We start from the raw sequence: 26,989 nt of genomic DNA on the forward strand, positions 1-26,989 counted from the left end.
CGTCTACTATTTCATATTTTGTCAACATATTGTAATTGATTCGTAAACATGTAATTCATACAATGATGTAACTTTTTCAATTATATATATGTTGGTTGTGTTTGCTTCAATTACTATTACAATTGTTGTTATGATACTATACATGAAGTCCTCCACCCCCGGACATTTCCGCCATCCTTGGTTTGGGGGTGTGACAGCTAAACTCTCTATTTTGGTAGACCTTGGCTAAAACCTCTGAATGTTTGTGGGTTTTTGAAGGATTTATGCTTATTTATCATTTATCTTATGTCTATGATTCTAGTTCATATTTCCTATGCTTGTTTAGTGCTTTGATCATGAGCTTGGTACTTTAATAAGCAATTGTTGGTTTATTCCTTTGATTTAGCATTGAATCATTGAATTTACTTAGAGCAAATGCTTTATGATGATAGAAATCATCTCTAGCTTATGAATCATAACTCCTTTATGGATGTGTAAGCATTGACATCCTCTAGGAATTGGGGATTTCTTCATTCTTAAGGCTAATCAACTTCTTGGGTTTAATTGCTTCAATTGACCCTTGATCTTGATTAAGAAGGTGTGTTGTGGGCTTCCCCAACCTCCATACTACCTATGAGAAATCTTGGCATATCATGCTTCATGATTGCTATAACCAATTTGGGATGAATGATAAGCTTCATGTTAAATCCTAATGATAAACACACAAATGTTCATTGTGTTGAATTGTCTTGGTTTACCAATTCTCTCCAATTTGTGAGCATCTCACTTTCTTGCTTAATTGCAAGCTTTTTAGTTATTCAAGTCTTTTAGTTTTCAAGCAATCACAACACCCCCCCCCCTTTTAGTTTAATTGTAGTTAGTTTATTTACACTAGTTCTATTAGATTGCATTGGTGATTGAATACAACCATTTACCCGAGGATCGATACCTCTTTTTACCATTATATTACGTTTTATTTGCAAACAAAGGGTGTAATTTGCTTGGTGGACTTGACATCCCAACACAAACGGTCACATTCAAAAAAAAATTTACCTTTTTACCTATATATATACATATACTCATTTTATTTCAAATTTTACATCTTTTTTAACATTCTATCTATACTTTTATAAACTTTCTTACTAAAAAAATGGAGCAAAACCCAAACACCTCCCCATCATCAAACCCAAGCACACAACCTCGCCTCTCGGATTTATGGGTTATGAATGTTATTTCAACCTTTTATCATCTCAAGGCTCACCACAAATCTCATACCAAGGCGCCGCTTTCAATCCCGCTTCACCGCCACTATAGTTTCCCAACTCACCTTACCTTCAACAAAATCAATTTGGTCAAAATCCAAATTTACAACAAAATCTTTTCCCTTCTTTTGCTTCGATGCAACAAACAACCAACCAACCATCGCCTACGACACAACAATCCGGTGAAGTGGAAGCGGGAGGTAGTAGGAGAGGGAAAGGGAAAGGAAAAGGAAAATCGAAAGGGAAATCAATAGCGGTAGAAACAGAAAATGCAGACGTTCCACAATGGGGGACACCGGAGGAGGAATACGCTTTGACGTCGGCTTGGTGTGGTACTTCAAAAAACGAACTTCGCGGAAATGGAATGAAAAAAGGAGCTTATTGGGGGGCGGTGCTCGACAAGTTTCACGCTATTTTAAAGAAAAATTTGTATCACAACAATGACGTGTTGAGCAGCAAATGGGGTCAAATAACTAAGCGGTGCAGCAAATTCAACGGTATTTACAACCGGCTTGAGGCGCAACAACAAACCGGAACCAACGACTTCGATTTGTTCAAATCTGCTAAGGAACAATATCGGGTTGAAATAGTTCATGTTTTCGACTTTGAAAAATCATGGGAATTGTTGCGAGCGGATCCAAAGTGGAATAAAACGCCTACATCGTCGGAGGTTCAATCCAAAAGGTCTCGCAATTCTAGCTCGGTCGACGTGTCGGACGCACGGACTAACATCGACCTAAACGCCGACGACGATGAGATCCCGGATGATATCCAAGAGATATCCCCACCACGACGACCGCCCGGACGCGACAAAGCGAGACGCGCTGCAAGACATGCAGAGGAGGTGGAGACGAGAGCAAAAGAGGCGGCGGAAATGAGAGAAAAATTCGACGAGCACAATTTATTAATAAAAGAAAAAATGAGTTGAAACGCCGTCATTTGGAGTTCCTGGAAAGGCAGGCACGAGAGAAGCAAGAGCAAAAAGAAAGGGAACTAACGACACATCAGTTGTCAATTCTTCAGACGAGCGATGAGGGTTTGCCGCCTGCTGATCTAGCGGTGCTACAAGCGATGAAGGAACAAATTAGGAAGAAATATTTAGGTTAATTAGGATTGTTATGTGGTTTTAGTAGTAATTTGAATGATATTTTAATTATAATATTAGGTTTAAAATTATGTTTTTTTTAATTGTAATCGTAATTTTAGATTTTAAATATTATGTCTTTTTTTGTTTTTAAAATTTTATGTTTTATAAAAAATATATTCATGTTAGTGATTTAAAAAAAATGCAAAAACGAAAAAGAAAAAAAAAGTAAAATAAAAAATGAAAAAGTAAAAAAAAAAAAAAAAAAAAAAAAAAAAAAAACCAATTTCGAAAAAAAAAATCAAAAATAAAACATATTTATTTTCAAAAAGTTTGTGTTGCATCTTGTTGCCCATTTCTCCACTTGGTGTTATAACACCACTTGCTTATGTGGCATGTAAGGTGACACAACTTAGTATTGCACCTTGTTGCCCACACCTAATGCTCTTAACATTTTACATGAGTGACATATTTTTATCAACTTTTACTAAGGGCCCACATGCCCTTTGTTGCTCATCCTTCAAATTAACCCTCATTTATCTACATGTGGATGTAATGATCTAAATACCTAAAATTTGTTCGTAATCATTTTATATCAAGCATATATTTATTCGATATATTCCTCCAACTGCCCTAGTTGTATTAAATTAGAGGGTGATGATTGGAGTAAATAGAAGGGGTATTTTGGTAATTTGAGTGGGGAAAGGTTCCAATGTTGGGTGGTCTAGGTCCCCACATGATGACAATGAAGTATCCACGGGATGAACTGTATAGGGCAGCAACGGAGCCACCCCCACGATAATGGATATGTTGATAATTTTACGCAACTATCACATATTAATTTACCTCTTTTGTATTATAGCAACACGACACATGATTTAACAAAGTTTTTTCATTTATTGTTAAATATGTAAAATATATTTTCTTAATATAATATTGAAAAAAAATGAAGCAACACGCCAGTATTAGCAGTGTTTTATGCAAAGGATAATCGACATCTAAAAGGAAAACAGTTTACCTTTTATGTACAAAAAATTTCAAAATTACATTTTTTTTAATGATAATTGGGGGTTACAGAGAAAAAGGGTCCTCATTTGATTAAGAAACATTATGACTCTAATGGCAAATTTTTTGACAATTGTGGATTCTCTTAATTTCTAACTTTATGCTAATTTAATATGAACTATATTTTATCATATTATTAAAAAAAATTATTAGACAATATATTTTAGGATAAGCATATTTACTCGCATGATGTTTTAAGATAGGATGGTGATATTATTATTATTATTATTATTATTATTATTATTATTATCCATATAAAACTGATTTGATTTTTATATCTTTCATCATAATTTTCTGCTTTTAATTAAAACAAATATATAAAAATCAAATCATTTTGCTTTTAATTGGATTAACAAAAAAAACATTATTATCGTAAAAATCTTATTATTTTATCATAGTTTATAGAAAAAATCTTAATTCTTATTTGATGACCAAATCTAAGACGATAACCTATTTAAAGATAAAAAAAATTAATTAAATTTTTTTTTTTCTATAAATTATAATAATTTTCTATAAATTATAATAAAATAATATGATTTTTCATACAACAACCCTAAATAAAAATATCATCTTCTGTAAGATAGATACAATAAGGTCAACCATGCATGCTTTGGAACATGCAACTACCATAGCCAATTAGCCATAGGTTCATATACACTTTGTTGACGATATATAAAAAGTAGCCTATTATAATATTGGTGATCGATGAATTCGTTTATTTGAAAGTCTAAAGGTTCGACATATAAACTATAAAATAAATTAAATGTTTTGAGTTTATATAAAATACGAAAGTGGTAATAAAATCAAACGTATTTTTATATATGTCCTAATACTACCCACTCCCATTTATATAACCAAAAAGGTTATATTATATATGATATGTTTGACATTTATATATATGTAGACGAATTCTATTGGAATAAGCAAAACCAGATGTATATTTTCCATACAAAGGAAAAAAACCAATACAGCTTTAAATGTATAATTACCAAAGTGTTGTATACATGTTGCCATTATTTCTTTAAATGGAGAGTCCACGTAGGGGTGAGCAAAAACCGAATCGCAAACCGAAAAAATTGAAACCTAAATGAAAACCGATGGTACGGTTTTTAGTTTTGCAAAAACCAGAAATGTTCGGTGCAGTGCGGTTTCTAGTCTTGCAAAAACCGCAAAAAACCGAACCGCACCGAATATATATATATATATATATATATATATATATATATATATATATATATATATTAAGTTTGATAGTTGTAAGAACTAAAACTCATAACAATTAAAAATCTATAAATATAAATATCTATCGTATCAGATGATCATTATATATTTTTAAGCATACGTATAGTGATATTTACAAGAACAAATAATGTTTATTACATATTTTAACATTTAAATATGAATAATACTAGTGATGATAATATCATTTTTATTAATACATTAATTGATATTATCGTCTTCATAAATATTATATTTAATTCGTATTATATTCAAACATTAGAAGATGTTGGATGAGTGGTTATGCTCTTTGATTTCAAACCAAGAGGTGGTGGTATCAGTTCATCTCCAAGATATCATTTGGGCTTTAATTTTGTCAGCTTATAAGAGTATCCCTGATCGCCTTTGAGATAAAACTTTCATCATTCTCACGTTTCATATAAGAGAGTCAATATGACATTCCTCATCTCTATATAAAGTTTCTCAATAAATGATTAACACTCCTCATCTGAGTCAAAGTAACTCGTTGAGTTGCTGAGTTTTATTAAAAAAGCAAAACAAAAACCAAATAAAATAATTGACAAAAAACCGCAAAAAAAAAACCGAACGCAAAAAACCACAAAAAATACCGCAAAAACCAAACCGCATAAAACCGAACAGTGCGGTTTCTAAACTTCAAAAAACCTAAGTTGTGGTTTTTGGTTCGGTTTTGGCCAAAAACCGCACCATGATCACCCTAAGTCCACGTCCCATTGGATGGAAATTTATATGTCAATCCAAAACAACAAATATTTATTTTTATTTAATCATACAAATTAACAAAATATTTATTTCGTTTCAAAATTATTGGTCACGGACAAAAAAACATACAGATTAAGAAAACATTAATTACCACTAACTTTATTAAATGAATTGACAGTTTTACCCATTTGTTGCATTTAATTCCATGATAGTTGAACTAATAATGAAGGGTATTTTTGCAAAAAAAAATATAAATATATTTATTTTTAGAAGTAGACTATTATTTTACCACAAACCAAAAATGAAACATTGACTATTAACGAGGGAGTAAAAAAATAAGAATTGAAAAAACATCATAAATGGTCCCTGTGGTATCCCAAAATCTGAAGTTTAGTCCCCGTGGTTTAAAAACGTCATAGATGGTCCCTGTGCTTTCAAAACTTTTGATGATTGGTCCTTATTGTTAACTCTGTTAAGTTCTGTCCGTTAACTAAAGGGCATTTTCGTCATTTCACTACCACAGGGACCATTTATGACGATTTCTCTTATTTAAAAAAAATGAAATAATATATAAAGGTCTCTCTCTCTCTCTCTCTCTCTCTCTCTCTCTCTCTCTCTCTCTCTCTCTCTCTCTCCCTGGAAGTCTTTCTCCTAACAGCTAATGAGTTAAGGATTTTAACGATTGCTTGAAGAAATTTAAATGCCAAATTGATGGCTTAAACATAAATTTGTGAATCCAAATTGCTGAAATCGATGAGCATAACTAAGAACTATAAGTTACAGCATGGAAAGCTCATTCAGACAAAAGATCAAACACTTGGTGGGCAATAAGTTTAAATTCTGAATTTTTTTCTATTCTTTATATTGTCAAACCATATTACGATCAAACATGTTTCCCTTTGTTAATTCTAACATTCTACAACCATTTTCGTCACAAAGATGGAATTTTTTTTTATCGAATCTGAGTTTTGGGTGCCTCTATTTTCTAAAACGGAAAAAGGATCGCTCGATAGTGTGGGATTACGTCTTTATTCCTCAAAGAGAGTGTGGTGATGGTGATGGAATCTGAGAATCCTTACAGGGGTTTTAAGAAATCGATGAAGGAAATGGTGGAGACTCATAATTTGAAAGATTAGGCTTGTTTGGAAAAGTTGTTGCGATGGCATTTGAGAATGAATGGGAAGAACAATCATCAGTTCATTGTTGGAGCTTTTGTTGATTTGCTAGTTGGAAATTCTTGGAATTTTGTTTCATGTTCTGATCATTCTATTGTTTCTTTCACTTCATCTTCTTCCACATTTTCTTCTCCCATCTCATATGGGTCTTATGTGACCAGGGTTTATTTTGGATCCAGACGAAGTTGAGTTGTTCTACATGCCATTCTTTTCATCATTGATCTTGGTGGCGAACCCTAATTGCGGTGCGACAGAGTTCAGTCAGAGATGTACAATGAAGAGGAGACACAACATAGTTTTATTGAATGGTTTGGACAGATAGTTGTGTTGGAAGAGGAATACTGGGTGGGATCATGTATATATCTATCAGATCCAAATGCATTGTACAAAGTTATTGATCAAAACGGAGAAGAAGGACATCAGATTTAGCTTTGTTCATATAGGTGAGGAAGAAGAAGAAGATGGGGGAGTAGGTTTCTTTTTCCCAGAGAGAGAGAGAGAGAGAGAGAGATTGGACCCCTTTGTATATTATTTCATTTTTTATAAAATAAGAGAAATCATCATAAATGGTCCCTGTGGTAGTGAAATGACGAAAATGCCATTTAGTTAACGGACAGAACTTAACGGAGTTAGCAATAAGGACCAATCGTCAAAAGTTTTGAAAGCACAGAGACCATCTATGACGTTTTTAAACCATGGGGACTAAACTTCAGATTTTGGGATACCACAGGGACCATTTATGATGTTTGTTCATAAGAATTTAAAGTCTTAGAAATTTAGAATATTTTTTGGATAATTAAGTTGTATCTTGTATTTATTTTTTAACTTTGAACAATTATTTAGGTTTGCTTATTTTACTAAGCTCCACTTTTTTTTTTTTTTTTTCATTTTGAATTTAAAATGAGTCATTTCGGATCAAACCCATTTACTTAAGTTAAAAAAAAAACTATTCATTTGTCTAAATAGTTGTTTAATTAAACAAATCAACTTGGAACTCATATCTATCTTGAATCATTATAATCTTTAACCCTTATATTTCAGATGTATAATTGTGTTATATTTATTTTTATATATCTTTAACATGATCAGTTTTAGTATGTAGTTCACATATAAGGGACAAACATATAATGGACAAAAGAGTCATTTAACAAATCTTTCCTCAGTAGAATTGTATTTAGAGGTATAAAAAATTTAACCTATGGGAAAATGGGAGCAGGTAAGTTGATAAACTGAGGACAAAATAGTCATTTCACTCTCTCACCATCTGCTACAATAGAAGCTGGATCACACGCTTAACTCGCTCACTCACTCACTCAGTCACCCAACATCTTCTCCACATGCTCCCATCCCTTTATTCCATTCGTAACAATGACAAATTCTTTTGGATTTCACTTCTCTCTCTCCTCTCTCACCCTCTCACATCGATTTCTGGTATTCCAGCAACCCTGTGATCTTCTTCTCCATTTGGAAACCAAATCCAACCGTTAATCCATTCAATTCAATTCCATTTTATCCTTTCTGTTTATAATCCCTTCTTCTTCTTTTTCTTCTTCTTCCTCACACGCTCTGTTCTGTTCACAAATGGCTACAACCAGCACGTCGGAACAATCCAACGCCTATCAAAGGGAAGACCGCCGCCGCACTCCCACCACCACCACAACCACCGGAAACCGTGACGTGAGCAAACAGGAGATTCAAGCAGCCATTGCTAAAGCGATGGAGCTCCGAGCACTTCATGCTGCTCTGTTACAGAGCAACAGTCCAGCACATCTCCGGTTGCCGTCGGCGTCTCCAGTTTCACGGCATGCGTCTCAACTCTCCGCTCAGGATTACCCTGTTTTCACTCCTGTAAGATTTTCCGATTTCCGATTTCTGTTTTACCATTTTTCATCAGATGAATTCGAATTCAATTCAATTGAATTCAGCAAAAGCGTATTGAATATTGCACTTTGAATTTGCTTCGTGTATTAAAAGAAGTTTAACCTTTGAGATATGTGCAAACCACTAGAAAAACCATTAACAACTATTCTACGCAATATCTTTAACACGTATTGCTTGTAAAGTTGGTTTATAATGTAATTTAAAATTCCCACTAAATAATATACTTTTTTCTTTACATTTGCGAACTTTAACATTTCATTGGATAATTTAATTATTTCGTAACCACTCAAAACAATCTTGGATATTCCATTAAAACTAATTCTTTCTAAAATTAAATTAGGTATTCTAAAAATAATTATTTTGAATACGTATTATGCTATTTAATCTTTGTTCTATCTCGAATTTGGTATTTATTTTTTTTTCAAAATTATTTAGACATAATTCATCGATAACATTTAACCTTGGAAATTCTTTTGTTTTTTCAGCCATTGTAATATAGAACAAAAATCACACCCGTTTAATAAATAAAAAATAAAAATAAAAATAAAAAAACATTTAGACTTGTACTTGGTGCGCCAAGCTCATACAATATTTTTTATTTTTTTTAAATTAAAAAATAACTTATAAAATAGCTTTCTAAGAAAAGTAATTATACTAGTTTTTCATAAGGTTTTTTTTTTTCCAATCATACCTTTAAATAATTATAATAAAAAATCATCTAAACACCCTTTTTATATCATTTTACCTTATTGACAAAATGAGAAGGATTTTTTAACTAATTTTATCGGTTACTTTTTATCAAACGTTATTTTTATCAATTAGAAACCAAATATATCTTTATCATACATTTCTTTACCTTAAAAATTCTAGATTCGAAAGCAAGTCAGCAAACGATGGATCCATCAAAATTCAATTTCAACCGTCCATTATGTTAAACATCATAATGATATAATCAAGGGTTGAAACATAACATCACTCTTATGGCCCCAATATTTACAAATTACAACATTTTAAAAAGATCATGTGGTCCTCTACATCACCCTGATAACTCTGTCCATAATAATTTCTGTTCATTTATCACTTTTTCTTGTTTTTTTTCGACCTCAATATCTTTATACGTTTGATAATATACTAAAACCTTTTTAACGTTACTATTAACCAAAAGTAGTATACTTTACCAACATCATACACACATAAAGTAGATTCTCTTTCATTAAAAACACACTTTGTTTCTGTCTCAAGTTTCTTTGAGCCAGCTTTTCAGACTAAAGTTGCTTCAAAAAGAGCTACAATTTCTGTTTTATAAGAAAAAACTACTTTTTGGACCACTCTAGATTTTCACATCTTTTCTACTAAAACTGTTAAAACGGTTATTTGATATTATTTAATTATAACAGAGTTACGATGATGTACCAAGGAATCAAAGTTTCCCAAGTTGTTGGGACGAATGTAGCGTAAACGGGGGTGGCAACGACGATCTACGGTTCTTGTCTGACTACAAGAACCCAAACACATCGTCCAGAACACTGTTGCCACCCGAACTGCTAAACATCGTCCCTCACACATGTCCATCTGACGATCAAAACTCCGTCACCGCCTCCACCGCCAACCACGTCAACCACCTCCGCGCGTCGCCGGGAACCGAATTCTCAAAATCGAGAAGAAACAGTCTCGGAGATTTCCGGTCAATTTCATCGTGCAATAAATGCAAACCGGCGACACTTAGCACGAATAAATATTCGAATTTGGTCGTCCCGATGACCGATTCCCATTCGTTATTCCAATCCCATTCCAAGCCCAAGTCTGGAATCAGCCTTTCGTGGTTGTTTCCGCGGTTAAACAAGAAAAAGCACAAGAATGTCGAGCAGTCGCCGAATAGAATGGAATCGGACGAGGCTTCAGTTAAGGATTCCGGAGTTGTGACGTCAATTGAAGCGTTGAAGAAGGAACTCATCGAAGCAAACGAGCGGCGCGACGCGGCGGTAATTGAGGTTTCCGAGATGAAATCGTCGATAAGCGACATGAAAGAGAAGTTAGAGTATTTGGAGAATTATTGCGAAGAGCTCAAGAAGGCGTTGAGTCAAGCGGTGTTACAAACGAAACGGAATTGGAATGGGAATGGGAACGTCGGAATCGGAATCGGTGATTCCATGCCGGTTAGTAACGAAGTAATGGTGGAAGGGTTTATGCAAATAGTATCGGAAGCGAGATTATCGGTTAAACACTTTTGTAAAACGTTGGTTTCCCATATCGACGAAGGGGACACGGTTTTACTCGATAACCTAAACTCGATTCTTCAACCGTATAAACAATCGATAAACTCGAAATACTCGAAATCCGTTTTATACCATTTAGAAGCGATCATAAACCAATCGTTATACCAAGACTTTGAAAACTGTGTGTTCCAGAAGAACGGAATTCCAAAGCTTTTAGACCCGCAACAGGAACGGGAATTGCAATTCTCGTCGTTTTGCGCGCTTCGGAATTTAAGTTGGAATGAGGTTTTGAGAAAGGGGACGAAATATTACAGTGAGGAGTTTAGTAGATTTTGTGATTTGAAAATGAGCGGAGTGATTACGGCTTTGAATTGGACTCGACCATGGCCGGAATTGTTGCTTCAGGCGTTTTTTGTGGCTGCGAAGTGTATTTGGTTGTTGCATTTGTTGGCGTTTTCGTTTAATCCGGTTTTGGGGATTTTGAGAGTGGAAGAGAATCGAAGCTTTGATGGTGTTTTCATGGAGGATGTGTTTGTTGATAGACAAAGGGGGCAGAATCAGACTCCGAGTAAAGTGAAGGTTATGGTGATGCCGGGGTTTTATGTGCAAGATAGGGTTTTGAGGTGTAAGGTTATTTGCAGGTATAAAACTTCAGGTTAATTTGTTTATTATTTTTTTGTTATTGGGTTATATAATGTTGTGAGTGGTCGTGTTGTACCAAGAGCTGTTTGTGTTGTATTTTAATGATGTTGGATGCAAATGTTGATAATTTTTTTTGTTGGATTTAATTTGTTTCCATCCGTAGTTGTTTTCACTTTTCACATTGATGATTTGTTTTGGGTCCTTTGGGACCATGGACATTCGTTAAAACCAAAGTGGTATCAAAAGGACCCATGGAGAGTCCTTTCCAAACCGGGTAATTTTTAAAAAGATTTTGGGTCGGACAGGTTGTATCGTGTTTAGTTTTTGCGGGTGGGGACCATGATTGTACTTTTATATTTAATTTATTTATAAAAAATCTAAACAGTACAAATTAGGCTAATTTCATTTATCATTGTACAAGATTTAATAAAAAAAAAAAAAAAAGACTTACAATATGACCAAAATAGTCATGTGTTTTTCATATACGAAAATAGGTCCCATTTGAAAAAAAATAAAAAATGATTCTTTCATCTGTCAAAATCCAAGTTTACCTTTTTCTTTTTTTTTTTTGAAGATTTTTGTTAGATGTCTTCAAAAAAACATTTCCATAGCAAAAGAAAAATTAATATTATATTTTTGACCTAAAAAATAACAAAAAGGGAAAAGTAAATTTTGGTAGAAAACCAAATACGAAAAATGGTGTCGTTTTTTTCACTTTTTTGTAGATGTAATCTGCAAAAATCATGGCTATATTGGTGAAATTGCTACAAAAAATTATTAAATCTTAAAAAATGGTAAATGAGATTAGCATGATTTTTCTTTTTCTCTAAAGAAAAATAGTTTGTAACAAATATAAACAATCTTTTGTCCATCTAACATATATTGTTTGGTTCTCAAAGGGACTCGCAAAATTTCAAATCCTTTTGCAAAGCTTTTTATTGCAAAATTTCCTTTCGTAAAAAGAAAAAGAAACTAGTGGGTATTTTCATAATTGAGTTTCAAGGAATAGGTTTTAATAAGAATGTACCAGTAATAATAACAACAACAACAATAATGATGTTGATGATGATAAAAAAGAGTTATATCTAATTAATATATAAAAATGTGGTGATTACCATTTACTAAAATGAAGATGTTGGTGAGGCAGGGGAAGTAGTAGTAGTAGTAGGAGGAGGAGGAGCAGCCCACCAAAAGCTGACAGAAAGACTTGTGGTGAGGGATCGGACATAGTGCCACCATTTGGGAGGTATGTAAAGCATTTCGCCTTCTTCTAAAATGCAGTCCACAAATTCCAAGTCTTGGATCTTTGGGAACTCACTCACGTCTATATTGTCTAGATCAACCTTCAATGGAATTCATATTAATTGGTAATTATGAATATGGAAAAGGATTCTTTTGTTTATTTATTTGTTGATGTTTATAATTATATTAATACCTGGCTGGAATTCTTGTGCATGGATTCAGTGTGTGGGTAAAGTTCCTCTGAAAATGAAGCTGGATACAGTCTCACGTATTTCTTTCCAACTACCTGAAAGTGTAATAGTTCCCACTTTTTTATTTAAAAAAAGAAAAAAGAAAAAAGGTATACACGATGAAAAGACCAGTCCACTGACTTAACCAAAATGGTGTAATTGTTGGGGTAAACAGTGATTTAACAACGTGTATAGCTTTTCAAAAATAACCCTTATATTTATTAGCTTTTAACAAATTTGATTCGCTTTTTTGTATTATAATAGCTTTATAAATGATAATATTAGACAATTCTAAGAAAAATAAACTACTAATATATGATTAATTTTGAGTTGATACCATGTTATTGAGAAAACCAAAAAATTGCATTTAACGTACATTTGGATAGATATTACACAAGCATTTATAATATGATATTACAAGTAACAATAGGGCTAATGTCATAAATGGATAAGGAAACTATTTGTTTTTTTAGATAACATTGTTCTAAAAAAAATGACAAAAACATGTATCGAACTATTTGGTTTTGTTCACAAAATACCAAAGAATAATGGTTTATGTGAAAAAATCCTTTGTTTCCTAAAAAAATTCTAAGAAAAGTGAAATTTTTTAAAACGTGTTTAGTTTTATATTTTTTCTAAAATTTGTCCAAAGAATAATGGTTTATTTTAATTTTTTTTTTCTTTTTTATCATTTTACAAATTTATCTTTCTAGAACTTTTTAAGACTTTTACAACCTTTTTAAAGATTTTTCTGAACTTTTTTACAACATTTTTCTAAAAAAAAATTTACAATTTTTTTAAAACATTTTATAATTTTTTTTAGGAAAATCTCCAAGAAAGTCCTTTAATATATATATATATATATATATATATATATATATATATATATATATATATATATCTCATAAACTGACAATTGTTTGCATTTTGACCTTTTTACCTGGTAAACCAGTCACCAACATAATATGTGGACTTGTTCACAGATATGATCAAAATATAAAATATAAGGAATTTTATAAAAATATATTATTTTTAATTTTTTAATATTGTATTATTATCTTAATATATTTTTTCTATTTAATAGATATATTATCTTATATTAATCTTATGATATTTTCTTTATCTGTTAGAAAATATCTATTATGAAAATAGTTTTTTTTTCTTCTAAAAATAACCGCTTTTATAATATTTATGTCTAAAGAATTGTATTATCTTACATTAATCTTATGTTATTTTCTTTCTTCTATATAGGATTTTTTTTTTGCTTTGCAAAATCGTGATTGTAAGATCCTATATAGGCTCTCAAGATCATACCAAAAAGCATTTTAGAACATAAAAAATATATTTTCGTCTATCAGTTTACCATTTAGTTAACAATAAAGAATTTAAATTATGAAAGATACATCTCTAATATTAATCATTTTACCTAGGTGATCATACGATCTGAGGATCAGGATTGTAATTTTAACAACCATGATATCATTTATTTAACAAAAGTTTTTTTTTTCTAAAGAACTTTTTATAACTTTTAGATTTTTATATTTATTTTAAAGATAATATTGTACGATAATAGCAGAGAAATACAATAATATAATAGCAAGATAATTTTTGGTGTCGCATAGAAACTATTACATTAGAATTATACTAAGATAATAAGATAAGATTAAAAAATTAAAAACAATATACTTCTAAAAAAACCTTATATTTTGAACATATCTGTAAAAAAAAAGTCTTCATATTTTGTTGGTGACCGGTTACTAGGTAAAGGGGCCAAAATGCAAACCATTGTCGGTTTTTGGGACTTAATTGAATAAAAGTAAATATAAGTAAATATATAAGGACTAAATCGATTATGAGGTCAAAATATAAGGACTAGTTTGGAGATTTCTCAAATTTTTACCACTTTTTTATGCTTATTTACAAAAAAAATAATAATAAATTAAAATTATAAAACTTGTTTTACATTCTTTAATACGTCTTAAACTTGGTTAACTTGGTTTACAATTTTTCTTTTTTAACAATTCTTACACTTCCATGTAGGGGTGGAATTGGTACGGTACGAATTCGTTTTTCCTTAAACCATGTACCGTACCAATTATAATTGATATAAAAAATTTGCTACCGGTAACGTACCAAGTATACTTGGTACCAATATATTTGGCTACCAACAAGTTTGGTTGGTACAAATTGGTAATGGTATATACCGACTTCTTTTTATAGTCTGTTGTAAGATTTTAAAATAAGCAAATACATCGGGTAATTTAGACGTTTAGTAAAGAAGTTATGTAGTTCTTTTAATTTACAAAAGATTCTATTGAAAGTAACGCTAAAGTAATGTTTTAATTTTGTTCTTTAACATTGTAATGACTATTGACTAATGCGACCAAATAATTTATATATCGTTTTTTAAAAATGTAAACACTAAACATAATTAACAATTGAAATTTACGATTTCGTTTATATATATATGAATTGGTTGGTACGGTATTACCATGGTATTCAAAATTTTGTACCATTACCGTACCAATATTGTTCAATTGGTACGGTACTACCAACCAAACATGTTAGCTACCAAATATGTTGGCTACCAACTTTCTTGGTTCGGTTGGTAGCATGTTGGTTGGTTTTCCGTGGTACAATTTTAACAGCCCTACTTCCATGTAACTTTTTTATAACAAACGTATTTCTAAATATTTTTAAAAAATTTATAGCTTTTTTAAAATTTGTATAATTACATACGACTTTTTTTACAACTTTCATACAACCCCTTTCTAAACTTTTTTACAGCTTTTTTTTACTTTTTATTATAATGTTTAAAAATACTTTTGTTTAAAAAGGTCGTATAAAAGTTTAAAAATTTATAAAACAAGTTTATAACATTGTACTAAAAAATTTACAAAAAAAAGTTAGTTATTTAAGTAAAAAAAGTATATAAAATGTTGTGTAACAAAATTTATAAAAAGTTTTAAAAAAGTTGTAAAAAATATTTAAAAAAAAAAAGTTGTAATAAGAAGTTTAGAAAAAGTCTTAAAAAAGGTTGTAAAAAAACTAAATTTGGGGCAAATTTGTAAAATAAAAAATTTTAGACCACATTTGTAACAAAACTTAAACTTTGGACCAAACTCATAACAAAATTTAAAACCAGGGCCAAAAATGTAAAATCAGAACATGACCTACTATGCTATACCTGGGATAGCATGTGGAAAAACAAAAACCATACTTCTTTACCTGTTTATAACATTTTTTGGGTTTGTTCCCAACTTGAAGACATTTGAATATTTTGTTTCCCTAAATCAATCTAAACCCTTTTCTAAATTACAACTAACTGTGAAAACTGAAAACTAATAGATATTGTTTTCCATACTTTCCAATTCAAAAAATTTCTAAAATATATATATTTCTTTAACTTAAAATACCTGAGCAAGAATATTGTGATGGGGATCATGGTGTAAAGGTGTCACTGTGCCAGCTGGACCAAACCAAGCATTAACAGACTTCATCTCAGTTCCACCAGCAAAACAGTAGTCAGGGGTAACAATGTCATTTCTCAGCTCTTGTATCTGCATATTACACAATACATAAATTGATTGGTTTCTTCATTTCATCATGGGCATTTCATCGAACACCTAATGTGCATGATAGAGTAAGCACTAAGCACATGCCTGATCAAACAATGGATGCTGGGCTAAATAAGTAGGGACATGGACATCATCACAACTGTTGCACTGAATCCTCTCAAGAAACTCAGAAAATGTTAACATCTCTTGCTTCCAATCATTGCATAAATAGTTTTTTCCAACCTGCAAGATGTTCTACAACACATTTTTCAGCTGCAACAAAAATTGATCATCAGGAGAACTTAAAGATTGACTTTGAGTAAATTGAGGAGATTTGGATATGAGTTTTGTTCTTAAACAACAACACTTGATGTAAGTTTTGTAATTAATACATCACCTCAACAGGAACTGTGCGATATCCTGCAACTTTTTTAAGGTAATTCAAGTCATTCCATTTGGTAATTGCAGGCCAATGAGTCATACTGTCAGTTAATAAAACTGGTGAACCAGGGAGAAAATAGTCACGCATGAAACCCTCCAATGAAAGGGAAGATCTCTTTCCAATATGTTTACAAGATAATGAGTTCTTGGGTAAGATTTGAAGAGTCTGCATGTTCAATCAAACAAGTTAGTGTAAGATTAATGTTTTTATCTTTGCCTACATTCATGCATATCATCTAAAGTAACCTTTGTCCTATTTGAGCATGATGTCCAATCAGAAGGGGAACATTCTTGCATTCTTCACTGTTTTGCTGATAAAGATATGATCCAGACAGGTAAAACATTATTCAGCACTTTAGGTATGAATATGTCCATTTTCTTTTTCTTAGGTGAATGCAATCATAACCAGAAATAGGGATCTCAGATGGTGATCCTTCTAGCTAGTAACATGTAGGGTACCCAAATCAGGCATTATTACAGATTTACAGCAACAGAAACAATCCCAATCCCAATCCAAAAAACTTTATTCAGGGAAGGTTGTAACATGTAATTTACAGGAATTAGAGACAAAAGTGGACATTTACAGCAAAAATATCACTTAACAGGGGAATAGTTATGATCATGAATTTATGATCATTTTAAGCAGGATTTCAATTTTCCATTTACAGTCACAAACGCAAGTTATAGAATAAATCTGCTCGCAGTAATTACACAGAACAGAGTTGAGCAAAACTCACCTCGATCAAGTTAATTGCATTTTGAGTTGTTACTAATTTAGCATTAGCAGATCCATTAACAGATTCTTCCGAAACCCTAAGAATAGCATTCGCTCTCTCCGTAGCTTTCCCCACAGCCGACTCCAAATCCTTACGCAAAACCATCCCTCCCATTATCAATCCCATGTCTAAAACCCTAAGTGCCTCTTTGAACTCGCCATTAGCATAATGAAATTTGGCGACGTGCAAACACGCCATCGAGTACGCGTCTCTCCACACAGGCAACACAGAGTGCCATGGCCCGGAGTGAAGTTGTTCCCACGCCACCTCACGCGCCGCCTCTGCAGCTCGAATGTCTCCATCAGCGGCGCGTGCTGACATACTCACATACGCATAACCACCTTCTTCAGATATGCTTTGGAGGAGACTGTGTGCCTCGACGTCTAACACCGGTGTTTCCAAAACATCGTTGGAGTTGACGGCAGTGTTGTGGCCGGCCATTGGCGGTGATTGGTGGAGAAGCTTCGGTTTTAGAAAAGGACGGCGAGAAAGAGAAGTTTCGTTTCACCGACTTTATAATTCTCCACTAGTGAAGTCTGAAGAGAGAGGGGTGACGTGTCCTCTTTAGATTTTTGTTTTTCCTTTCTTCCCCAGATATTATCGGAGATATTTTTCGCTTTTTGCTTACGTGGCATTTACACAATGTAAAATTTGTAAAGTACAAAAATATCCCGTGGGTGATGGGTCCTTCCTATTGGACTAATAATTGAGATTGGGTAAACTAAAAGGGCCCGCCATACTTAGGCCCTAAAAAGGCTAGAAGTGTTCTAACAACTAATAAGTAGTAGAATTTTTTTTATAAAATTCAAATTGTTTTGTTTAACTCAAATTAAGTTTTTTATTAAAAGTAACATGCATATAAATTTTTTTTATAATGATAAACCAATAGTTTGTATATGTTTACTGGACTTTTGAAACGTTTATTTCAAGTTTTGAATCATAATATTAGCTTCTAAATATTGAATATCATTTGGAGTGAAAACAAATATGTAGACATGTTTTAAAGCTTAGAATGGAGATAATGGCTTGAGGTGGAGTCCGGGATGGGCTCAGTATTGGTGGCCCCACAGGTTTGTTGTGTTCGGTGTCGAATATTTTGAACCCGATATTGCTTATGTTATCTGAATGTCCCTCGAAGCTTCACTACATTGCCTATTTGTACCTTGTGCTTGTATATTTGTACCAAATTGTGTGGAATGGAAGATTATGTTTCTTGTGTTTAGGTTGCAACTTGCAAGGGATAAAGTAAGAGAAGAGAGAAGAAGCTAATGTGGTATCAAGGGTTGGGAGGGATGTTCTCCCAAGATTCAAGTTTACATAAATTAGGCAAATTGAAAATTTAATAAGTAGTTTTTGAAAAATAAGGTTTATGTTCAAATTTGATTTTGTAAAATTCATCAAGACCGAAATTTATATATTCTAAGATGCTTTTGGAAGGATAATTGTGTTATGTCACATTAAAGATATGTTTTCCAAAGGAAGTTAAAGATGCTACATAAACCAAATAATGTTTTCCAAAAATTCAAATAGTTAATTCAATTCGGTTGCTTTTATGCATAAATCAAGATTTAGATGGTGATTATGTACGTGGTGTTTTGAATGTGTTTGGTGCAGATAAGCAAATCTTATAAACTATTTTGTTTGTTAAGTTTATTGCAACGTAGTATCACTTGATACCACTAAAATAGCTTATAAACTCTATTTTTAAAATACTATTTGAGATCATTTATTGATTAATTTATGAGGCTTTTTTATAAGTTTTCCAAATATATCTTAATCTCTTCTAAATAAATTGCAAACGAGGAAGTGGTTGTGTTTTATAAAACTTTAGTTTTTTTTTTTTTTTTTTTTGGAAATTCATATTTTATGAAAGTTGATTTCTTTCAAGTTAAAGTTGTACTTTATTTTCAATTTTTTTCAATATTAAATGATATAGTTATGTTATTTTTAGAGAAAAAAAAAACAAATTACAAAAATCTTATTATCCTTTTTTTAAGATTTATGCAAAAAATTAGTTACTATATCCAAATTTCGTAGACGTCCGTCTACGATAATATCAACGAAAATCTTTAAAACAATACTATTTTGAGGATTTTTGCAGATGGACATCTGCGAAAAAAATGGGTCCCAAAACTATATCTGGAAAAAAAAATTAAAAACATAAATGCCTATCTATAAAAATCAAAGTTTATCTGTGATTTAAAAATAAAATAAAATAAAAATAAAAACATCTTTTGAATTTTTGTGTGTTAGAATCGTTCAAAAACTTTCCAGAATAAAGGATTATATATTGTAGTTTTCACTTATAAAAAGAAAAAAAATCTTACCATTTTTAAAGGATTTCTTAGATGCATCTAAACATTTTAGATGAAAAATAATTTTTCATTTTGTTATTTTATTAGGTAAAAATATAATATTAAATTTTATTCCAGCGTGCAAATGGTTTTTGAAGATTTCTAACACAAAAAAATTCAAAAATATGATTTCCTAAAAAAATCTCGGGTAAATTTTGATTTTCGCACATAAAATCTGGATTTTCGCATATGGGCACATGAGAAAAAAAATTGATTTTTTTTTTCAAAATTTAGTTTTGAGAAACAGTTTTATCGTAGACAGTTGAGATTTTCACAGATGTCCATTGTGAAAATCCTCAAAATGGTGTTATTTCATAGATTGTCGTAGTCGTAGATAGTCATTTGTGAAAATCATGACTATATGGGTCGAATAGATAATTTTTGCTTAAATTTTGAAAAAAAAAATTTAGCTTATTTTTTCTTTTTTTATCAATTTTTGAAAAAAGACAAAATGTATAACCTTATTTATCTTTTTTCAAGATTTAATACAAAGTTAGAAGGATTACCAAAATAGTTATGTATTTTGCAGATGGGGTGTGAGAAATGGTGATACCATGTCATTTTGGTGATTCATGTAGATGTTATATGTGAAAAGGACAGATCCCACTAATTAGATGTATAAAAACCATAGTTCTAAAAGTATGACATGATGCAGGTCAAAGCGTGCCATAGAATGAGACGTGTCATGTGCCAAGGCGCGTTATGGCGCAAGTTTTTTGCAAGACACATTTTTTTCTTTTTCTTTGACTTTTTTTCAGATCCAGAATGAAAGAGTTGGGGGTATTTGTTAACTTTTTATTGTTAAATGCAGATATAACTCTTCTAAAAACATGATATATTTTATATAAATCTATAATTATGTGATTTTTTTTTATGCATACAAACATATCATCTTAATTCATACCTTGAAAAACGGCATGACTTGTAATATCTTGAGACTTGACATTGGCGTCACGCCACGTCTCACGTTATTTATAAACTCGATAAAAATCTTATTTTGTCTTTTTCCTTTATTTTACAGGAAAATAAAATTTTCCTCAAGAACACTCCTAAACACATAAGTCTCAATGTTACTCCTACCTATCGATCTCGTTTCAAATATCGCATTTTAAGGTAATAGAAGTTCATTTTAGGGTTATTCTTTATAAATTTCCGTTACATGTAATTGTTAAATTTATGAATGTCACTTTTGCATATATCTCCTCGTTGAAAATTGCTCACCATTCTTTGGATCATACGAAACCAATTAACTCTTTTGAAAACATAAAATTCTATTTCTTCGCAAAAATGTCTTCCTTCTTTTTCTTCACCAACTGACCGATTGAAATTCAAAAATTGTCCACATATTCTACCACTCTTCTACCTCTAATGACAAACTTAAAAAGCCTATATGATACCTCATGAACTAAAGGTTGTTATAGCCAAAGAAAAAGTTGACAAACACATGTTCAATGTTCATATAGCAAGGAATGCAATCACATATAAAGAATCTGACATGAAAAAAAAAAGTACAATAATCATTTCTAGTTGGAGATGGACCAAATCCATAAAAAATATTTCATTTTGTACATACGCTATAAGTTGAAAAACTTTTAGACCGAATCAAAAGAAAATTACAAACCACAATTACCAAATTTGTAGTTTACTCTTTTTATAAAAACTATTTGAACCAAATCAAGCAAAGCTCGAAAGTGTCAATGGCATTATCCAGGACAAAAGCATCTACAAGTACAACTCGAGCTTTAACTTTCAAACAAATTATATCAATATAAAATACGATAATTTAATATTTAAAAACGTCAAAACAAGCTATACATTTGTTAACACCACCATATTCTAACGGATTTCTTTAACCAAAAAAAAAAAGTTAATAATCACAAAAACTGAAAAAAGAGATCCATTTTACATGCAACTGTTAAAGATCATTCATTCATTCATTCATTATTCTACCACCAAAATTGGCAACAAAAAAAACAAAAAACTATAACCTTACATTCTTGATAAAGTATCAGAAACATCAGCCAAATAACGCCATGCTTGTAATCTTTGCATTATTCACCATACCTATTAATATTATCCACAACCACTTATAAGTTATCAAACAAAAACTAAAATATAATATAAACAAAATTACTTCCTTGTTATAATATATTATATAACTTATAACTTACAATTTTGAAAACTTATGCTCCGAAATACTGTATGAGGTCATCATCAAGCAGAAAATCAAAATCTGTATCAAGCGACGTCGTTCCATCAATCCCAAGATTAAATGGAGTTGGACTATTAAATCCACCATAATCCAACGACAAACTATTAATCGATGATTCAAATTGATTGTCCACTACTTGTCCCTCATTATATCCTTCTTTTTCAACAATCTCAAGACCACCACCTCCACCACCACCACCACCACTTCCACCGCCTGGGATTACATTTGGGTTTACGTTTTCCGGTGGTTCTGAAGAATATTCCGGTCTCATCTGGAACTCGTTCACCGGATTCCGCCCTTCAATCGCCGGAACAAACAAGCGGTAGTCAACTAAACTCTGAGGTCTATAATCGGAATCTTGAACCACCACCGGTGGTGGCGGTGGATACAGAACCATGTTCGCCGGAGTTTCTACTCCGGCGACAGCATCAGCCATTAGCGGATGATTTTCCGGCAACACCGGGTATTCAATCAACGAAACATCCATTTCGTTTATATCCGGCACCCCGTCCCGTTCCACTTGGTCAACCTTTGACTTCTCCCGTTTCCTCTTCTTACGCGGTGGTGCCGCCAGCGGCACTGCCGCCTCCGGCGGCGTATCACGTCGTCTGTCATCTTTGGAAGAAACCGAACCGCCACCATTTTCAACACCGTCAACATCGTAGTCACTATCGTAGCTGTTTTCCGGGCGGTTTTTTTCCGGCCGGCAGCCACCGGAAGGTGTTCCGGTGATCCCTGAGCCGCCATTATCGCCGCTAGACTGTAAAATCAGAGCTTCTTCACGGCTCAAAACTGATAACCAAATTGAACTCTCTTTTGCTGTCATTTTATCTTGTAAACACTTTGATTGTCTTACTAATCTTCTAATTTTAGCAATATTTGGAGACATGTGTTTTATAACAGCAGTAAGAACACCGACTTTATATATTTTTTTCAAATCGTGAGGCTTTTTGTAAGGAGGGGGTTGACCTTTCTGAAGCCCTGGACCTAATCTTGACCACCACTCTTCACCGCCAGTGGGCCACCATGGTGGCGGGAGACCTTTTTCTAACGGGAACTTTCTTTGTGGTGGATCACAGTGTTGCATTAAAGAAGATAAAAGAGAGCCTAAAGTAGCATCTTGAAGATCTTGAAGAATGCTATTTGAGTTCCCATTTTGACACCCAATTCCTTGACCTTTTGAAATGCATTCATTGTCGTATTTTGCTATGGCTGCAGGGCCATTTTTGTCAAATTTGACTTTTTCTTTCCACCAAGCTCGTAAATTATCAGATGAACCACTTACAGGTTTGCCCTTTTCGGGAACGATGCCATAAACAAATCCACGTGCTTTGCAGACTTCCATGAGTTTCAACATGTATTTTAAGATCCCATCTTGAGCTCTTGACATTTTTTTTCTTCGAGCTTGATCGCTTGTTTGTTTTGCTTTTTGCTTTTCTGCAGCTTGTTGTGCTAAAATCTTTTGTTTTTCTTTGATTCTTTTGAGTTTGATTCTATCTTTCCACATCCTTCTTTCCAAATCTTCTGCGTCGATTTCTTCATCGCTTACGTCTTTTTCTGCTATATTATCACATCTTATATCATCACCTTCGATGTCTGAATTATCTCCCAATCCGTTTGTATCAATCATAAGATCGTCCATTGCTATTGCGACCTAATTGACCCTAGTAAATTCTAAAAACCAATAGAAACGGCCCTTAATTTCATCGAAGAGTCACTTTACTTTTCAAACGAATTCCAAAGGAATCAGAATCATCCGAAGCTTTTATCGAATCAACGAACAGTTAACCTAATAGATTAAGCCAATGAAATCATCGCAAAAGCTCCAATCTCGTAATTCTGCACGAAATCATGTCCTCATACATTCAAATTCTGATAAATTTAACACGAAAATACTCCAACTTCGGTCAAATAATAATCAATTGGATTTCGAATCAAATTGATTCAATAGAGTTCATTATACGCACCAGAAAAGCTAATTAAAATCGATAAAATTATACAATAACAATAACGATTAGCGAGAACTTGAAGCCATATATGTAGAACCCATTACCTGGTATCAATTAGCTTTAAAATCCTTGAAGAAAGTAACATAGATGGACGGATTCTTGAAACCCTAGTGGGTATGATGTAGGACAAGAGGGAGGAAATGGGGAAAACGAAGAGATAAAAATAATAAAAAAATTATCGAAGATGCGGAAGCGCATTTGGTTGTGAATTTCTATTTCTTGTGTGTACAACGTATCTAGGCCCTTATCGAATGGCAGACAAATTTTGGGGTCAAAAGAAATAAAGTAATAACAAAAAAATATAATAGCCATATCTTTTTTCTTTTTCTAAAAACTTCTACAAAATAACAAAAAATCAGAAAAATATCATAATAGCCATAACTTTTACAAAATCATTATCTGTAAAAACCTAGGTAAGATTTTCTTATGTCACCTGTGAAAATGTGTCGGTGGCTTATAATCTTTTTTTTCTAATTTAAAAAAAAAAAAAAATTCAAGTCAACACCTATGAATGCATTTTTTTTAAAAAAATTTATAGGTTAACCTTGTGATTGTGAAATCCACATATTGTTATGAAGTTCGAATACGAAAGTTATTTTTTTTCTTTCATAGTTTTCACCGAATAGTTTACTTTGGAGCTAAAAAAGTATGATTTTCCGACATTCAGATTAGGAGTGTAATATGTCCTTAGATAGACCTTGTTAAAATAAGCACAATGAAGAAAAAAATAAACTAATTCGGAGTTTATATGCAAAAGTTATGAAAAATCAAAGTTTGGTTTTTTTTTCATATTTTTCACCAAATAGCGTTACTTGGAGCTAAAAAATATGACTTTCCAACAACTAAATTTGGAGTGTAATATATTCATAGAAAGCTCTTGTTACAAAGAACAAACCAAAAAAATCAGCTAAATCAGAGTGTATGAAAAAGTTACGAAGGCTCGAAGTTTGCGGAATAAAAAAATATTGCAAATAACTGGGAAAATCTACATTTTCGCATGTGGTCCACCTAGAAAAATTGTGACTATTTTGGACATCTTTCATTTTCTTGGCTATTTAAATAAATTAAAAAAAAACTTTGAAAAAAGGCTATTATTGACATTTTCTCTATTAAATATTAATAAAACTTTAATAAAAAATATACACTAATTTTATAAAATAATAATAATAATAATATGGTATCGTAAATGTTTTGTAGTATTTACTAGATTAAAATGAATTATTTTTATATAAAGTTCTATTAAAAGTGAAAAAAATTAGAATGGTTAGGCACAAGAAAAGTCATGCAGTGACTATTGGCGATTTCGAAGGAGAGCTTTTGAACCCCGACGACCTTCTTCTCTGGTGGGATCAGACGTCGGCAGGACGTCTTCCATTGTGTGTCACCCTTCTAATGAGTCACCTTATTGCATAATTGGCATCTGGTCGAATCACGAACTAGGTCCAACTACTAAACAAACAAATCCATGACATAAAATATCACACATAATCTTTACGTCACAAATTTCCTATCTCATTACACACAGCGTGAATTGTGGAACACTTGTGTAAGGTACGGTATTATTCTCGATGTATTCATTCCTAGGCGACTTTCAAAGATGGGTAAACCCTATGTAATTGTTAGATTTGCAAAGACAAATAACCTAAACAAATTTCATAAAAGACGTAAGTTAACACAACATTCTAATTTTGACATTGTTTTTTTTCTCTCAATTAAGTCATTAGGTTTACAAGTTTGTTGCGGGTGTTTTATGTTTCTCACTTGCTGACTAGGCAAAAAGTTGATGTGGTTTTCCACATATGATCATTGTTAGCAAACATTTTGGTTAAATATAACCCTTACGTAGATCTATACTCACGTTCCCTTATTTATTCTTCTTTTCTTCTCTCAGAAATCATAAATTTATGCAATGGCTTTCCAAGGTCGTTCAAGTGGTTCGTCATCCCAGAGTGGTATAAACAAGGCATGGTAAGTTTTCTTTAGGAGATGTTATTATGGACAACCTTCATTGTCTTGCATATACCACTCTGGGATGATGAACCACTTGATTGATCTTGGGAATCCCATGCGCAAAATCGTGATGATCTAAGAGAAGAAAAGAAGAAAAAAATAAGGGAAAGTGAGCATAAATCTACGTAAGGGTTCAAATTAACCTAAATGTCGGTCAACTATGATCATATGTGGAACCCACATCAACTTTTTGCCTAGTCAGCAAGTGAGAAACATGAAAGACATGAAGCAAACCGTTTGATTGGTTAAATTTGCAACAAAATTATAAATTTAGACTTAATTGAGAAAAAAAACAAAATGTCAAAATCAAATTTTTTATGTAAACTTAGTGTTTTTATGCAATTTGTCCAAGTTTCTATCATACTCTATTTCTTCATCCATATTTGCTAAAGCCTTAGTCATGATTCAACGTTTATACATTTCATACAGAACGTGATTAGTGCAAACATTTTTAGATAATGATTCATTAGCATTAGATGATGATGTAGTCATCCTCAAATTTATTATATAAAGAAATTTCGTCATCACTGTGACCATCTTCAGCAAAGCAAAGTCATGGTTAATGTGTTCATCATTTTCAATATAAATTGAATGTCTTCATCCCTGCCAACATGAGTTGAGTTTCTTTGTCATTTCTAAACATGTACAAGGTCACATAATCAATGAAAATCACAAAAGTTAACATCCAACAAAATCACAAAAGTTAACATCCAACAAAACATGTTGATGAAACCTATTTTTTTATTTCGAAGCAAACAACCAGAAATATTTAAATTGTAGATATAGTTGTTGATGACTAAGAAGCACAAGTCCAAAAAACAATCGCATCATATACATTAAACAATAATTGTTTTATAAAAAGAGTAAACTAACACATTGAGGATGAACGGATTTC

At 32.1% G+C, this 26,989-nt stretch overlaps 3 protein-coding genes across 3 annotated transcripts; 1 reads left to right on the forward strand and 2 right to left on the reverse strand.

Annotated features, from left to right (window-relative positions):
- The first annotated feature begins 7,822 nt into the window (after positions 1–7,822).
- Positions 7,823–11,409, forward strand: LOC145119713 (DNA double-strand break repair RAD50 ATPase). Its single transcript, XM_079055422.1, has 2 exons — positions 7,823–8,372; positions 9,803–11,409. The coding sequence occupies exons 1-2, from the start codon at positions 8,106–8,108 to the stop codon at positions 11,279–11,281; spliced, it is 1,746 nt and encodes a 581-aa protein (XP_078911548.1). The 5' UTR covers positions 7,823–8,105; the 3' UTR covers positions 11,282–11,409.
- An 835-nt stretch (positions 11,410–12,244) lies between these two features.
- On the reverse strand, positions 12,245–18,060 carry JMJD5 (2-oxoglutarate (2OG) and Fe(II)-dependent oxygenase superfamily protein). Its single transcript, XM_079054395.1, has 6 exons — positions 17,471–18,060; positions 16,690–16,899; positions 16,398–16,535; positions 16,152–16,295; positions 12,699–12,791; positions 12,245–12,606 (listed from the first exon to the last, which is right to left on the reverse strand). The coding sequence occupies exons 1-6, from the start codon at positions 17,948–17,950 to the stop codon at positions 12,385–12,387; spliced, it is 1,287 nt and encodes a 428-aa protein (XP_078910521.1). The 5' UTR covers positions 17,951–18,060; the 3' UTR covers positions 12,245–12,384.
- Positions 18,061–21,734: 3,674 nt separating this feature from the next.
- LOC145119482 (ETHYLENE INSENSITIVE 3-like 3 protein) lies at positions 21,735–24,288 on the reverse strand. The gene is made up of 3 exons (XM_079055146.1): positions 24,129–24,288; positions 22,035–23,914; positions 21,735–21,927 (listed from the first exon to the last, which is right to left on the reverse strand). The coding sequence occupies exon 2, from the start codon at positions 23,715–23,717 to the stop codon at positions 22,047–22,049; it is 1,671 nt and encodes a 556-aa protein (XP_078911272.1). The 5' UTR covers positions 23,718–23,914; positions 24,129–24,288; the 3' UTR covers positions 21,735–21,927; positions 22,035–22,046.
- Positions 24,289–26,989: the final 2,701 nt, after the last annotated feature.

This window comes from Lactuca virosa, chromosome 6 (genome assembly GCF_052849685.1).
Source record: "Lactuca virosa cultivar CGN04683 chromosome 6, Lactuca_virosa_CGN04683_v6, whole genome shotgun sequence".
NCBI lineage: Eukaryota > Viridiplantae > Streptophyta > Magnoliopsida > Asterales > Asteraceae > Lactuca > Lactuca virosa.